The sequence below is a fragment of the Candoia aspera genome, chromosome 2 (assembly GCF_035149785.1).
Source record: "Candoia aspera isolate rCanAsp1 chromosome 2, rCanAsp1.hap2, whole genome shotgun sequence".
Taxonomy (NCBI): Eukaryota; Metazoa; Chordata; class Lepidosauria; order Squamata; family Boidae; genus Candoia; species Candoia aspera.
The window spans coordinates 40,648,843-40,664,734 of record NC_086154.1 but is presented as its reverse complement, the minus strand read 5'-3'; the positions used below and the strand labels follow the sequence as shown (position 1 = coordinate 40,664,734).

General features: G+C 39.5%; 1 protein-coding gene across 2 annotated transcripts in view; it reads left to right on the top strand.

Moving 5' to 3' along the window:
• Nucleotides 1–15,892, top strand: part of FGD5 (FYVE, RhoGEF and PH domain containing 5) — a 163,163-nt gene that overhangs the window by 111,028 nt on the left and 36,243 nt on the right. The window contains exons 6-9 of one of the 2 annotated variants that reach the window (XM_063291659.1): nt 650–801; nt 1,603–1,759; nt 11,048–11,132; nt 14,991–15,041. In XM_063291659.1, coding sequence (XP_063147729.1) covers nt 650–801; nt 1,603–1,759; nt 11,048–11,132; nt 14,991–15,041 — 445 coding nt within the window. Of the gene's footprint in view, nt 1–649; nt 802–1,602; nt 1,760–11,044; nt 11,133–14,990; nt 15,042–15,892 lie in introns of both variants that reach the window. The other variant, XM_063291657.1, reaches the window with a different exon arrangement.

The following is a 15,892-nucleotide window of genomic DNA, read 5'->3' as shown; positions in this document are numbered from 1 at the left end:
AGGGAGTGGGTCTTGCTCTCAGTTTATATACAGTGGCTTGCCTTGCTTGTGTTGGTGGGGGTGTTGTTCTCTCCTTGGGAGTTCTTTGATTGGGCTGTTCTTTGCTGCTTGGTTGATTGACTAAGTTAATAGTTCCTTGATTAGGGTGTATTGTGTTGTTTGATTGTTCATCTGGTGTTAATCCTAGTGTTGATTTTTGCATATCTGGGTGTTGATTGCTAGCAAGCGAGTGTACTGGTCTTTTGGCTTTTCTGTTGTCTCTTTTGAATCAGTTCAACCCTGAGCTACAAATATTTGCTTTGATTGAGAACTGATTGAAGCAAAGAAATTGTCTTTGACCTGTTCCATTTATCTAGCTTCTCAAATTTTATGTAAGCAACACTTTTATGAATGTACTTCTGTTATGAAGAATGCACTCCCTCAAATGCATTCATGAGAAGTTCATAAACTGTTAACTTGAGGTTGTATGAGAAGATTGTCCCATATCGAAAGTTTATTATCTGAATTGCCCTTGACTTGGCTAAGTAAAGTGAGCTAGTAAGAGCGATAGCCAGAATGGCAGTGACACTAACCAAGAGAAACCATGACCATGATATGGACAAGAGTTGTAACACTTAAAGACATAATATTGCAAATTGTGTATTTACAGGATTTCCATGAAGCTGTCTTAAAAGTGCTGGGAGATGAGTATGACAGTGATCATGAAGAAACAAAGCTCAAGGAAGGACTGAAAGAAATCCCAGAAATCTACTATCTACACCAAGAAATATTGGGGGAACTGGAACAAAAAATTCTCAACTGGTACATGTAATTAGATGGGGCTTTGAGTGTCACCTAAGGCAGCATCCCTAGATTTCTAAACATCCAGTGTTTAGAAATCTTCAGGAACAGTAAACATCTTTTCTTCAGAAGTATTAGAGAATCAGATATAACAAGTGTGAGACAATTTGCTTAGTTTCAGCTGAATTACCCTAAAATATAAATCCTTTACATAATATCTGTTACAAAACTTGCATTACACGCAATCAATCCAGATCAAGAATTATATATTTGGCTACTAAAACACAGTGGTTTCATCTTCAATAAACCCTAGGTATGTTTGCTCTGTCATTCAGCTATTGCTTCATTTTGTTGGAAACTTAGGATTCCAGCATAAGAAAGTGTAGAGGTATCTTCTATGCCTATGAGCAAGAATCACACTGAGCCAGAGAAAATAAGGTGATATACAAGCTTTTTTAACTATTTTGCTTGTTAACTATTTTCATGCCATTAAGAAACACATACTACCAGTCATATCTGATGGCTTACCTTACTACTTGCACTCCTTAGCAGGCCTCAGAACCAATTGGGGCATTGTATCAAACTGGAGCATTACAAGATATGTGGCCTTTATGAAGAGTTATTCTTTATGAGTCCAATTTCTGGTTAATGTCATTAAAAATGTCTGATGAAAAAGAATATCTGTGAGCAGCTATGTTAGGTGTGGAGAATTTTCTATAATAAAGGCAGGATATAAAATAAATAAATAAGCAAGTAAAGTAAAGTAAAGTAAAATAAAATAAATAAATTCCTTTTTTTTCCTTTACCTCTTGATGGCTTTAGGGAAGAACATCAGAAGGTGGCTGATATTTTCCTCTCCAGAGAATCAGGATTTAATCACCACACAACTTACATAATGCAGTTTGATAGGAATTTGGCTTTACTGGATGATGCCCGCATTAAATCTTCCCAGCTGGATATTGTCATTAAAGAGTTTGAGGTAAAGTCTCTGCCTCATGTTTGTACCTCATGTTGATTTATTATTGTACTTCTGCAGTTATCTCTCTTGCTCTTTTCCTTCTTCCCCCTCTAAAATATCTAAGAGGTTGGAGCATGGAAGTTGATATTAGTGATAAGCCAGTTCAATAATGGCTTTAAGAAGGAAGTAAATCAGGAAGAGTAAAAGTACATATTAAAGCTACATGCCTATCTTCCATGGAGCATATATACAATATAAGATCCAGAGAGAGAGAGATGAGATCTTTCATTCTCACACACAGTGGCAACCACGGAGAAGAGAATGGCAAGAATTCTAATTTAGTAGTTATTTACTCACTGGGTTCTCCATCTGTGATAACAGATATATAGACCTCTGTGCATTTCTTGCACCTTTTAGTAACGCCCAATAGTTTCCTTCTATTCCTATAACTTTGACAGATCAGGGGTGTTCGTTCTCATTTTACTTCTTCATCACCTCCAACTTCTTTATCATTATGTGTTGTATCTATTGTGTATGTTTCTGCCTCTCTTTTCTTCCATTTGGAAAGTATTAATAGCAATACTATAAAAGCATGCAAAATGATTTACATCTTATTTATTTGCATGTTAAATTTTCCATGAGGAGCAGAGACCTGATGTTAAATCATGGATGCTCAGTTAAATTGCAGTACTGATCTGAACACATGTCTCTCTTGTCTCAGTCACTGGACCTTAATAGGGTGTAGTGCCAGCCCAAAATGTTTCGTTGGCATATTCACTTATCTCTCACCTTCTGGCACTGGGCCTACATTTTACAGTTTTTCTACTCAATTCAGTCCATAATTCTTGCCTTCCCTTTCTCCTGGTGTTTTCTGAAGCAGATCTTTGCCTGGAACTGCATGCCAGGTTTAGCCCTATCAGGGCCATCTTCAACTAAATTCCAAATGCACACATGAATGACCCACCTACCAGCATAAACTTCGCCACATCAGTTGAATGGTTTCAGCTGTGAGTTATCTCCATTCTTGATTTAGAAAAAAAATGGTATATATTTCAACCCTCCTTTCTGCTTCTTGCTGTGTGGCTGTGTGACTTCTGATAATGCAAATGCATCTTTAATCTTAATTTGAATGTATATCAGTTTTCCATTTGTAAGGAAGGGAGGAGAGGTGGTAATGTTTACTTATCTGACAGAAAAGGTTATGAGAATAAATCGGTTACTGTATTTCCAATGTTGCTTTGGCTGTCAGCTGCTTGAAATATGGATTATGTCTCCCTCTGCAGCATATATGAAATATTAATAATGATAATTCATTAAAACAAGCATTCGTCAACATTTGTTGAATATATTTATCTGTCTGAAAACTCTGTGGAGATCTTGGTGAAAATGCAGATATCTAATTTGTAATCATTGGTTTTCAAATAATCTAAAACTACATTGCCCTGTGGATTGCACCTTCTTGTTGCCATAGAATAAAGACAAAACTTTTATCTAAGTTTCTCCTGGCCCAGGAAAAATAAAAATCATCAGCAAATGATCAGTAAAGCATATGTGTGTCTGATGTTTGGAGCATATATATGCTGTAGACTTCAGCTGGTATAATACTTATTACTACTGCCCAGAAAATCTTGGAAGCAGACATTTTGTGAGGGGACAGAGGAAAAGCATTTGTATATATTTTTTTCAATTCAACTAAACAGTGACCAGGAGAAAGGCCCTACATGATTCAAATGTGTATATATGTAGATTAGTTTCTTAATGTTAGGAAAAATTGTAACTGTTTCATAATGCCCCCTGACAAGAAGATATTTTATGCACATACATTAGAACTGGGACCCTACTCTTAATCAGGAAGTATGACTAATGGATTTATCAAGCGCTGGGTGTAAGTTTATCAGTCCTGTACTGCTTCATGTGAAAGGGCCCGCTTGAATTTCTTAGACCAGGGTTTCTCAACCAGGGTTTCATGGAACCCTTGGTTTCCATGAGAGGTCACTAGGGTTTCCCTGGGAGATCATGATTTATTTAAAAAAATATTTCAAATTTGGGCAACTTCACATTAAAGAGGCAAGTTTCATTCTTTATTTTCAATTTAAGAACACTGTTAAGGCATATATACAGGCCTACCCCTACCTTCCATGAAACATGGAACACTTTTGTTACTGTCCCCACATAATGGACAAATACAGTGAGGGAAGATTGAGGGTGACTAGCTGCCATTTTTGATGCCCTCTCAAAAGATTTTTTTGATTTTTTTTTAGTGGGATATTCCAGTTGAAAGGCTGAACATGATTTTATTTATCTATTTGTTTAATTTACATCTATGGCTGAACAACTCACAGGGTGACTTTGGGAAGCAAATATCTCCAGTTCCTTATGAAAGGTCAGGGTCATTGGATTTCAGGGGAGATGCTGTTCCACAGAACAGGCACAGCCATAGATAAGCCACACCTCCTGGTCCCATTAGATAACACTGTTTAATAGAGGGGATGTGGAGCACGCCCCCCACCCCCAATGGATCTTACAGGATGGGCAGAATAATAGGAGACAGGCAGTTCCACAAATAATCTGGTCCTATAGCATGAAGGGCTTTGTAGATGACAAAGAGCATCTTGAATCGTACCCAGAAGCTTACTGAGAGTCAGTGCAGCTCATGAATTGCAGTGTTACATGGGTGCATTCTAGACCAGTTGCAGCTTCTGAGTGGTCTTCAAGGGCAGCCTCATGTAAACTGCATTGCAGAAATCGAGATAGGGGGTGACCAAGGCATGAGTGATAGTGAGCAGGGCCTCTTGATCCAGGAAGGTACACGGTTGGTGAGGAAGATATGTTTGTGCAAAAGCCCTCCTGGCTATGGCTTCTAATTGCTTTTTTAAGCAGGTGCCAAAAGTCTAGGAGGCATCCCAAACTGCACACTAATTCTACCCCATCCAGGCCCCCACAGCCTGTAGACACTGAGAATGAAACTTGATGGCATAACTTGATGTTAAGTAGGAGTGGGGACAGAATAAAGCCCTGAGGAACCCCATAAAGCAGGGGCTCATAACTAGACTTCTCCCAACCTCCAACACCTGAACCTACCCTAGAGGAAGGAGAACCACAGCCATATCATGCTCCTCATTCCCCACTCTTGAGTTGTCCAGGAGGACACTTCTTCCAGGGCCCTTTGAAACTGCAGGCAACCACCTTCTCACCAACCTTCCCTAAAAGTAGCAGGTTGGATGCAGGATGAAAACTGTCTAATACCGATAAACCACCACCTTCTTAAACATAGGTGGGACTATACCCTTACTCAAGGATGAATTTACCTTTACCTTGTCCCAACCACATCACCTCTCAGGCTCTTATCTGTGTTTTGTCAGTTTCATTCTTTGTCTTCCTCCAGCGATGTTCTAGGTAGATCTTCTGCCTTCATCTCCCAGAGTTCCTCTGGAAACCAGGGGAATCCTTAGGATCCATGGTCAGGGAGAGGACACACAGGCACAATTTGATCCAAGGCCAAAGTCACACTGTCATTCCAATCAGTGACTAAGGCCTCAGTTGAACTGTGTATCAAACCCTCAGGAACAACCTCTAACTCCCTCTGAAACCCCTCAGGGTCCATTGGGCACCTGGGGGTTCATGATCAGACAAGTCCTACCTCCTTGTGGCAGGAAGCAGCTATGGAGAACTCCAAGGCAATCAAGGGGTGATATGAGTGACTGATTTTAGGACAAGAGACTGATTTTAGCATCCTGAGGCAAAAAACAGATCTATTGTTTTATCTCCATTGTTTGATGGGCCCTCGATAATCTGGGTCAGGTGCATGGCTGCCATGGGACCATGAACTCCTAAGACTCAACAGACTCTGCTGGTGAAACCACTGGCCTGCTCCAGCTCCAGCTCCTGCTTACTGCTTGAGCACTCCAAAACACTGATGCCAGATGTTCCCAAATCTCTGCCACCATCACTACCAAGGATTTATGTATCCAGAGCATTTCCCCCATGCTCAGTCCTGTTCTATATGCACAGATTGCACCAATCTGGGATTGTGCCACATCCCTGTGTCCCTAGGTTGCTATAGTTTGAGGAGCATTCATGCAGTTCTTCGTTATCCAGTTCTGACCATTTATGTATGTGGAAAGTATCTCAGAAGTTGGTACCTTATCCACCACCACCCCCAAATAGTTTTGGTCCTTTTTTAGTTTATGGGTTCACAAACAAATATGCTTAGCTCCTTTAGGAACTCACAACCATGTCTGACTTTATTTGTTTGTTTGTTTGTTTTATTTTTTATTGTGCAGCACTTCTGAAGATGCTTTTGTGTATTAATACCAGTGTTTTTTATTCTGTGCTCCCCCTCATTTCCCTTGCAAGGCCCCAGGAAGCAGGATCAAGATATATTTCATGGGAACATTGTGGTCCCTATTATTAAATAAGGGATAAGGATTGCCACATTAATGTTGTCTTAGCCTTATATGCTGCCCTTCAGTTCTGCTGCAGTTGGAGTTAATGGAATTTTTATTTCAGCCATAAATTTGAACTCAGAAGGTTTATGTAATGTGTGTGTGACAGAGAGATTGAGAGGTCGAGAAAGAGAGATTTCTCATGATCTTCTCAGTCAGAATGGTAACCAAACATGACTAAATGTAAAAGTAATTAAAGCAATTAAAGAAGAGAGAAGGAAGAAAATCAGTCCTGAAATTGATTCTGATCAAAAGTGAAAACAATCCATTATGAGGGAGCAATGTTTTTTCTGATCAAGCCTTATGCATTGTTTTCCCTTGCATTATGATAAAAAAATGACCCCATTTGCTCCTCATGTATGTAAAATTATGTAAAAATCAAGAATATAGTTGATTAAGATGGTACAGACAGCAGTTTTCATCCCAGCAATCAGGACAGATATACCTGTGGAGACCTGTGCCTTTGGAGGGGCCCTATAGTTTATGACCACTTTATTGACTATGAGGCTTCCTACCCTGAGGAAGTTATTCTGGAAAATTAGACATAGGAGAAGCAAGAGAAGAAGGGGAAGGAAGAGGAAACAGTTAGTTCTGCTTACTTTTAAGCAAGAGAAGTGATGAGCTATGCAAAAACTTCATTAAAAAGATGTGATTTTATTTATTTTTTTATTATTTATTTAATCAATTTATTAGTTGCCTCCATTGCTGAAGCAATTCTAGGTGGTGTACAAAGATAAAAGAACAATATAAAAAGGCTAAACAAAGACAATAATAAGAAAATAAAAAATGCCCGTATCAGGGACAGCCAAATACATACACCAGCGTGATCACAAATCAGCCTGTCCCAGGAGCTGTTGAAAAGCCAAGTCTTCATGGCTTTCCTGAAGGACAACTGGGTTGGGGCCATATGGACTTTAAGGGAGATACTCTTCTAAAAGGCAAAAGTCATCATAGAAAAGGCATGTCTCCAAGAAGGTGGCATTGCTTTGCTGATGAGACCTGGAGCACTCTGACATGCCAGTTTACTGAATGGGCAGAGATAGTTGGAGATGGTACAATTTGGTGACTTGGTACAAGTGTACCAAGTCACCAAATCATGAAGGGCTTTATAGATGATAACCAACACCTTGAATTGCATCTGGAAGCCAACCAGTAACCAATTAAGCTTGTGAAATAGAGGTGGGCAAAATGAGATATACCCATAACTACTTAAGCTTCTGCATTCTGGGCCACCTAAAGTTTCTGATGGTCTTCAAGGGCAGCCGTATGTAGATGATATTGCAATAGTTCCAACAGGATGTGACCAAGTCATGAGTGATTGTGAGTAGGGCCTCTTGATTCAGAAACAGGTGTAATTGGCATGCTGTAGTTATCTGTACAAAGGCCTTCTTGGCCATAGCTGCACTTGCTTATAAAAGACCCCAGGAGGACCCCCAAATTACACACAATTTCTGCCTAAAGAAGTACAGCCCTATCAAGAACTACAAGGTTGTTGTATCCTTAGCCCTTCAGTCATGCTAGAGTTGACCCTACAGTTGTTTCTCTCCACCTAGATTCCATCAGCCTACAGGCACTGAAACAGGACCTTGACCGTTTGGCCTGAGGTCATGTTGCACAACCAGGTATCATGAGCATGCTGATGATACCTGACCCCATGTTGTCAGATAATCTGTCTATCTTGTGTAGATGTTAAAAAGGAGAGGGGAACTGTTGAGGTCTGAGAAGCCCTGCAAAGCAAGAGCCTCGGGCTCAATTTCTCCTCCCCACCAACCCCAACTGGAACTAACTCCAGAGAAAGGAGGAGAACCACTGAAGCATAGTGCCCAACATTATTGATGATGATAATAGTAATATTCAAAATTATATTATCACTTTTCTCCCAGGAAATAGAATATAATTATTAGAATGAAATAAAACACACAAAGAGTTTTCAGAACAAAGGTGTAACATCTGGAAGAGAAACCCTTCCCCCAGTGATCATGGAATATTCCAAGCAGGAACTTTCCTTTACCACTGTAGAGAGGGGGTGGTTCCACAGGGCTCAGTACTCCCTCTGTTCCTGTTTAACATTTACATGAAACCACTGGAGGCTGTGGGTGTTTGGATGGGGAATAACAGGCTTCAACTCAACAAGTTGAACAACTCAACAACTCAACCTAGCAAGATTGAATGGCTTTGGGTACTAGGGCCACCTGATTCTGGGGACTTTCCATCTTTTATTCTGGATGGGTCTGCACTTCCCCAAATAGAATCAGTGTGCAATCTGGAGGTCCTCCTGGACTCATGGCTCCTGTTAAAGGAAGAGTTAGCAGCTGTGGTCAAGAGGCCCTTGGCACAGCTTCATGTTGTGCACCAGTTGTGCCTGTTCCTGAATTGGGAGGCTATGCTCAGGGTCACTCATGCCTTGGTCACCTCCTGAATGTGCTTTATATGGGGCTGCCCTTGAAGAACACATGGAAGCTGCAGCTGGTATAGAATGCAGCAGTGTGGGCAATCATGTGCACTTCTTGATCAGCATATGTTACACCTCTGCCCCACAAGCTGCATTGGTTTCCAGTATGCTTCTGGGTTCAATTCAGGGTGCTGGTAGTAACCTACAAAGCCCTTCCTGGAATGGGATAGGGTTATTTGAGGGACCACTTCTCCCTGATTATGTCTACCCATCCCATTAGGTCCAGCAGGAGAGGCATGTCCTAGGTCCTGTCTGTTAGGGAGTGCCATCCAGTGGGACACAAGAGAGCCTTTCTGTCATGGCACTGACCCTTTGGAAAGTATCATTCTCCCAGATATTAGATTGGCCCCAACCTTGCTGGTCTTCCAAGGCAAAAGGGGGTAAAACTTGTTTTGAGTTCAGAACATCCAGATAATGTTCAGAAGCAGCTCAGATAGACACCTCCCTATTCACTGATCCATAAGAAAGAGAGGAGATACAACGCAATCAGACTTGCAAGATTCTGTTTTTATAGCCAGTCACAGTAAAAGTAAAACTACTTTTAGACTTCCTGTGGAGTTGATTTCTTGGTCTGGTCTACCTAGTGGGTCTGGCACAGAGTCATGAGTCTGAGATGGGTGGCCATAGAAACTGAAATAATAAAATAAATAGTAAACTGAGTAATTCTGACATGGCCCTGTGCCTGTGCCATGATAGCCAAGGACAGGGAAATGCTAGCAAAATATAGCAAATGCCACTTCAGAAACAGCAGTGCATCATCCTTGTGCTTGAAGGAACCATCTCTGGTATTGGAGGAGAATTTTGTTTTATCCCATCTTCCAGCACTTGGGATCCCATTGTAGCCATGTGCAATTGGTAAGGAGCCCAAGTACAGAATTTCTAGCATGCCAGTATTAAGAATTTGGAAGGCAACAGTGGCTTTGTGAAATGGGAAATTGGAAGGTCCCGAGGATTTTTAATGCATTTTTTAATATTCTTTCTCTCACACAGCTGCCTCCCAAACTTCCTGCCCCAGTGTTATAAATAAATACACAAAATAAATGGATGGTAGAAGAGAGGAATATTAGTAATTTATTTTTGCTAAGGGGAACAGGAGTTTCTCCTAGGTACAGGCATGGTGAAAGTTGAGGACATACAACAGGGGCATTTGATGAGTGGCCAGCTTGAAAAGACAGCCAACAAGCACTGACTGGCCAGAAAGGGCAAGCACTGACTGGCTGACAATTCTCTGTGAGCTCTGGACTTGCAAATACTTTAATATGGCATTATTTGAAAATGGTCTTCATTTCTTGATGTCTAAATAGATGTGCAAATAGCCAAAACTTCCAAGGTCAATCCTGGGTGAATTTTCAACTGCATTGAGAAGGGTCAGACAAGTCTAGAAGAGCCCAGAGAAATCAGCTAGAAATACAACAATCCAAAGTTGGTGCTTGACGTCACTACAATGTCCCTGATAGGGATAATTTATGCAATAGCCCTCACCCTTGACTCTGCTCTGTGATAAACTGTTCTAACTGTGTGAATCAAATGATGGTGACCTTCATTGTTTTTCCAACTCAGTCTGTGTGTATTTTTCCATGCTGCTATTTAAATTCAGGCTTCTGTTTGGGAAGATGAAACAGTTTTATTTTGCTAATGGGTCTTAAATTGCTGCCAAAAATGATATATTAAAAGGAAAATAGCAGTCTGCTTCCTGCTCAGTCTTTACCTCTATGATCCTTGCCTGCATTTATAAAGAAACTGAAACATCTAGGTTTTTTAAATACTATCTGTGATCTGGTCACAATAGACCGCAGTAGAGTTGAGATCAGTGGGTCATGCCTTCCCAGATGTGTTAAATAGCGATGAAGTCACATCCATTTCTCCAGTAGCCCTCTGATAAACTACTGAGCATGTGTCAAACTTCCACAGTGCACCCAAAGGTCATGAGTTTAAGTTGAGGGATTCTTGCCTAGTAGGCTGAGTACAATGGTAATGTCTAGTTCTGCTGGAAATGTCTTTTTATTTATTTATATTAGCCCTGAGATGTCAATGCCTATCCTCCTGCTTAGGGCAGGATCTGTCCAGCTGGCATCAGTGAGCAAGTGGTAATTCAAAAATACTGTGCATTTAGACAAGGTTCAGAATTCCACTTGGATCATAATCTCTGGCTTGTCGATCACCTTTCAACCACAACATAAATAAGACTTTTGACATTTAATTTCAGGATTATTAACACACTTCTATTGAAACTACATATGCCACTGTGTGATTGTTAGAGAATACTTAAATATGGTGTTACAAGCATGTGAAACTTTGTGAAAGTGACTACTGTCTTCATGTAAAGTTAGTCCAGGTTCAGATTATTTTCTGATTGTGGATGTTGGAGCTCTGACCTTTACACTTTTTCTTCCCTTCTTTTGAGGACAGCAGTTTCATGATGGAAGTCTCTTGAATGTGAAACACCAGCTCTTGAAAGTGGTGCAGCGCATATTCCAGTACCATGTGCTACTCACAGGTCAGCAAGACATAAACCATTTCATCTTTATAATAGAGAAGTCTTCATTTCCCTGTTTAGGCTGTGTCAACTGCAAATTTAGCAATTGCAAATTGCCCTCAACACACACTTTTGAGATGGCTCATTTTTCTCTTTAAAAATCAAGGAGGTAGAGAACGAGGAAGAGAAAGAGGAAGAGAGGTGGAAGAAAAGAGAAAGAGAGCACAAACTAAACATTAAAATGAATTCTATTTTTTTGTTTAGGATTACAGATTAGACCTGATCTAAAATTGTGAAGACTGTTAGTCAGCATCCCACTTGCAGTATTAGATAGGGCAGAATAGGAAAGAATAGGGGATTGGTATTGGTATATATCTTTAGTGTATTTCATTCTATTTTGAATGTAATAAAAGCAAAATAAAGGGATGAGGCGTACTGCTGTACAGTAATTCATGGACTTACAATTTTCTGAGCTGAGTCAAATATTAAACTTGGTAAATATTATGTGCTAAAACTATGTACAAATTATTCAGCAATTTATTATTCTTGATGGAATTGTATGTCATATATTCTAGTGGAAATCCACCATTAGTGCCTATCCACCACTATCTCATGTTTGCTTCTGACACCATGAGGTGTCCAAAACAGTTGAAATGCTTCGCTGGCTAAAACTGGATGACTGAACTTAATGCAGAGTCAACACTTCTTATGAATCCATGGATTTCATAAATATGTATTATGAGCATTACTGGAATAGCCCATCATAGGAGTAGAGAACTAGATTTTAGGTTTATAAAACAATTACTATAACAACCATCACAATCCTGAAGAGACTAAAATTAAATGAATTGGAGCAAGAACCTCCTACTGTGAAAGTTTGGTGATTCATAGAATACCTGGCAGGTGGGCTACTTAAACGTTTGAGCCTATCATTTCCCCTACCATCTCGGATTTTTCAGCATGAGAACGATTCTTCTGAAAAATAACCATATCTCAGTAGCACAGCACTTTGTCTGCATGAAGAAGACCCCAAGTTCCATTTTAACTGTTTTCTGCACTAAAAAAAAAAAGCACCTCATGTGCCAACAGTGCTAGGAAATATTTCTGTCTGGGAAACTGCAGTATGGCTTTCTATAGCTTCTAGATAAAGAAAAGCAAACATTTCTTTGCTGAGCTTTACAGTTTGGGGAGTGCACGGAGGCATAGCTCAAGGGGAAAAAGGAGAGGGGAAAGGGAAAAGGAAAACAGGGAAATTTAAGTGCCGGTGTTTCAAGTTCTACAGTCCTTACAGTGACAAATTGCTGGGCAGTGGGAAGGCCCTTTCAATTGAATGGCTACCTGGTAATACCTGAGGAGGGGAAAATCCTGAAAAAAAGTTACTTCTCAGCAGGCCCCATGGCAGCCATACTTGTCTGCCCTTGCTGACCCTGAAGAATACCATGCCTTCAATAATATTTGGCTATGGAAATTTTAAGGAATCCTGTTTGCTACCTTCCATCTTAGAAAATGGCATTCCTTTTGTTCATCTCTAGCAGGTTTCTTCATGTTAAGAAAGGAAGAATGGTTTGAACTAAATCATTTAAGTTCCTAGGCATAATGTGATAAAAACATATGAAAAGAAACTGGTTTATTTAGTGAAACTGATTGGCAAGAGATTTTCCGCAGATCAAACTATTACCTCTTCATATCTCTGGAACTTGCAGCCACAATCTGTGTCTCATAACTTAAGTAGCAGTGAAGGAGGACTAGAAAATACATGCATTTTGCAATTTTTGAAAAATGGATGCTGGGTAACAATAGCAGGAGTTACTGTTACTCTTAAGTGTTGTTGTGGCCTTCCTAGAAATAAACATTATTAGAAATTGGATACTAGATTTGATAGCATTTGGGTCTGATTGGATGAGATATTTCTGTATTCTGTTTTGGCTTTTCTCTTTTTTTTTTGTGGGGAGGGGGTTGGCAGAGAACTTCAAAAATCCCTGTATCACATAGGGTCTGCCTTCAGCCACTGTCCACCAGCAGAAGTTTGTGAGGCATGAAGGAGGATAGATTGGCATAACCTTCATCCATGGGTTACTTCAGTCTAAGCATAAAAGATGATTCCCCCTGCTTTGGGGAAAAATACCCATTGATTTCAGTTCCATCTGCATTGAGTTTGAATGGCTGATCCCAGTGCAGTTTTATCTATCTCTGATGGCTCTGATAAAATACACTTTTACTCATGTGGCGGGAAAAGTGTCAAGTAGTAAGAAATATAAAGGTATATACCCTTTAGTGTTCAATAATTGGCCCACTACTGTGGCAGAATATAGTGGCCCCTGTAAATATATAGACTGATATCTTTAGGTTGGAAGTTATTCAGTCTTGCTCATTTCAAACAAGCTTCTTAAATTACATCTGGATTTCTACCTTATTTTCTCATTTTAACTCTTTTTTCCCCTCTAATAGAGAGACAACAGACATCCCCTTTTTCTCATTAAAAGGCTGTCTCATCTCATGCAAGGATTGTATCATTCCCCATGTTGCTGCTTTCATTTGTATTACTAAATTAGAATAATAAAACGTACTGCAGCAAAGCCAAAGCACTACAGCTGCAGGATTTCTAACTTCCCATGCACATTTGGGAGAAATTATTGTAAACCACAATGATTCATCAGCTGGGGTAAGCAATGCCTCAAGTCACCAGAGACATCTTTCTGTATAACTTACACAGATATTGCAAATTGGTTATGCAGCAGCTCTTCCCTGAGTGACTTAGTAACCAATCCAAAGAGCTCCACAAGGAACAGAGTCCCTAATCTTTTTATATAGACTATAGAAGTGCCAGCTCATATCAGTTACTTCATGGTATCTGTATGTAATTTCAAGTACACCAGCACTAAGTATGCGCTTCCCAGATAAACATAGTGCTGCTGAGAATTAGTTAATGTTTACCTCTCTATGATTAATCATATTTGTAAGGGCTGATCCTGGCAAGGAGAGAACTTGATGTAAACATAATGCAGTCACCTCCCCAGACCATCCAGAGACTGACCAAGTATCCATTAACTCAGAAGGGCAGGATGACAAAGCCTAGAATTTAAAGTGTGGAGCAGAGATATATATCATCCGTGATTTCTTTGCATTGTAGTGGGCATGCAACCATTGTGTTTAAGGCTTCATTCTTGTTTGCCCTAAAATGTCTAATCTGCATGTCTAAGAGTCAGGTCCAAGAGTTTCCCGCCAACTCAGTCCAAGTGCTGAGTAAGGATTTAAATGTCTGGAGAGCTCTGATTTATTGCCAAGCCCTGGTGTGAAGCCTGACATAATAGTCTCAACTTTGAGTTTGGCTGAACAGCAATATAATTAAAGCTGAAAACAGTGTGAAAAAGAATTCCAGTGTCTCCCGCTCTATAATTAAACACTGCTGCACTTTTTAAAATCAAACTATGAACATGATGCAGGAAAACTATGCAGTACTATGTTCTTGTTGCTGCTATAAAATTGTCCATCCCTTCAGGTCAGCTGTGTATGCTTTCTGCTCGTTTCTGAGACAAAATTGGCAAACATATTAGGAATCTGTGTCATGCCAAGCAGAACAATGATAGTGAAAGAGTTACTGGAAGGAAAAAAAGTTCAGAGCACGTATATATTCCCTCCTTTATTTGGTGACAGTGCAGGAAATGGGGAGGGAGAGAAGCTGAGGTTTTGATTTTTCTGGAGGTGGACCCCATTCCATGGAGAAGAAGGTCTGCAACATCCTGTGCCCCTAGGCCATGGATCCTGAGATTGTGACCTTAACTCTGCTGTTTAGATGGCTCTAGGTAAGATTACTTAGCGGATCAAAACCAGATTATTTGAGACTTCCTACACATTTTTAATCTTAGTTTCCCCCCACAGATTACTTGAATAACCTCTGCCCTGATTCTGCTGAATATGAAGATACACAAGGTAACTTAAAATTAAAAATATTTATTTTGCATAATAAATAGTCTCAGTTTCAAGTTACTCAGGAAAGTGCCTGTGAACAAACAACCTCATTTTACCCAGGGCTGGGAATGATAAAACAGATTACCTCTACATTTCACATTGCTTTGGGTTGAAGCCATCCACTCATCAGAAATCTATTTTTTTCTGATTTTGAAGTTTTAAAGAAATCAAAATTCATTAGATCAGATACACTGTCCGTGGCTATCTAGAATGAACAGTATATCTAATGGTTCATTAATGAAAATTCTGCTAAGTCATTCCTTTCTGATAACTGAAGGTATGATTTTGAATTCTAAATGACTTCATTGAAATTTTAGGTTTTATCTTACCTTAACTTTATCAACTATTTTGACTAAAAAGAGAAACTTAACAGTCAAAAACAGCCTCAGTTAGGCTTTCGGATATGTATAACAGAAAACATAATCTCAGAGTTAAAAGAGAAACTTTTGTTTTATGACTCATGAGATTGCAGAAGCAGAATGGGACTTCTATTTTATATTATTATATTATTTCTATTATATGGAAAGGGAGGGGCCAAGTTATAAATTTCTAATATCTTAATTACAGGCAGTTTATATTTGCAGTAATATAATATGTGGGATGAATGTGGAAAGTTCACCTTGTTGTTTCTAATGTTAGCCTTTTGTAATAGTTATTCTTGTTTTTATTTTGTAAGAGCCGAGGCAGAATAAATTACTTTAGGTTGTAGACTGAGGTAATAAATGTTAAAGAAAATGAACTTGTATGTTTCAGGTGATGGTTTCTATACAGTATAAACAATATAAAGTATTTATCCTGAAAACCTTTTGTTC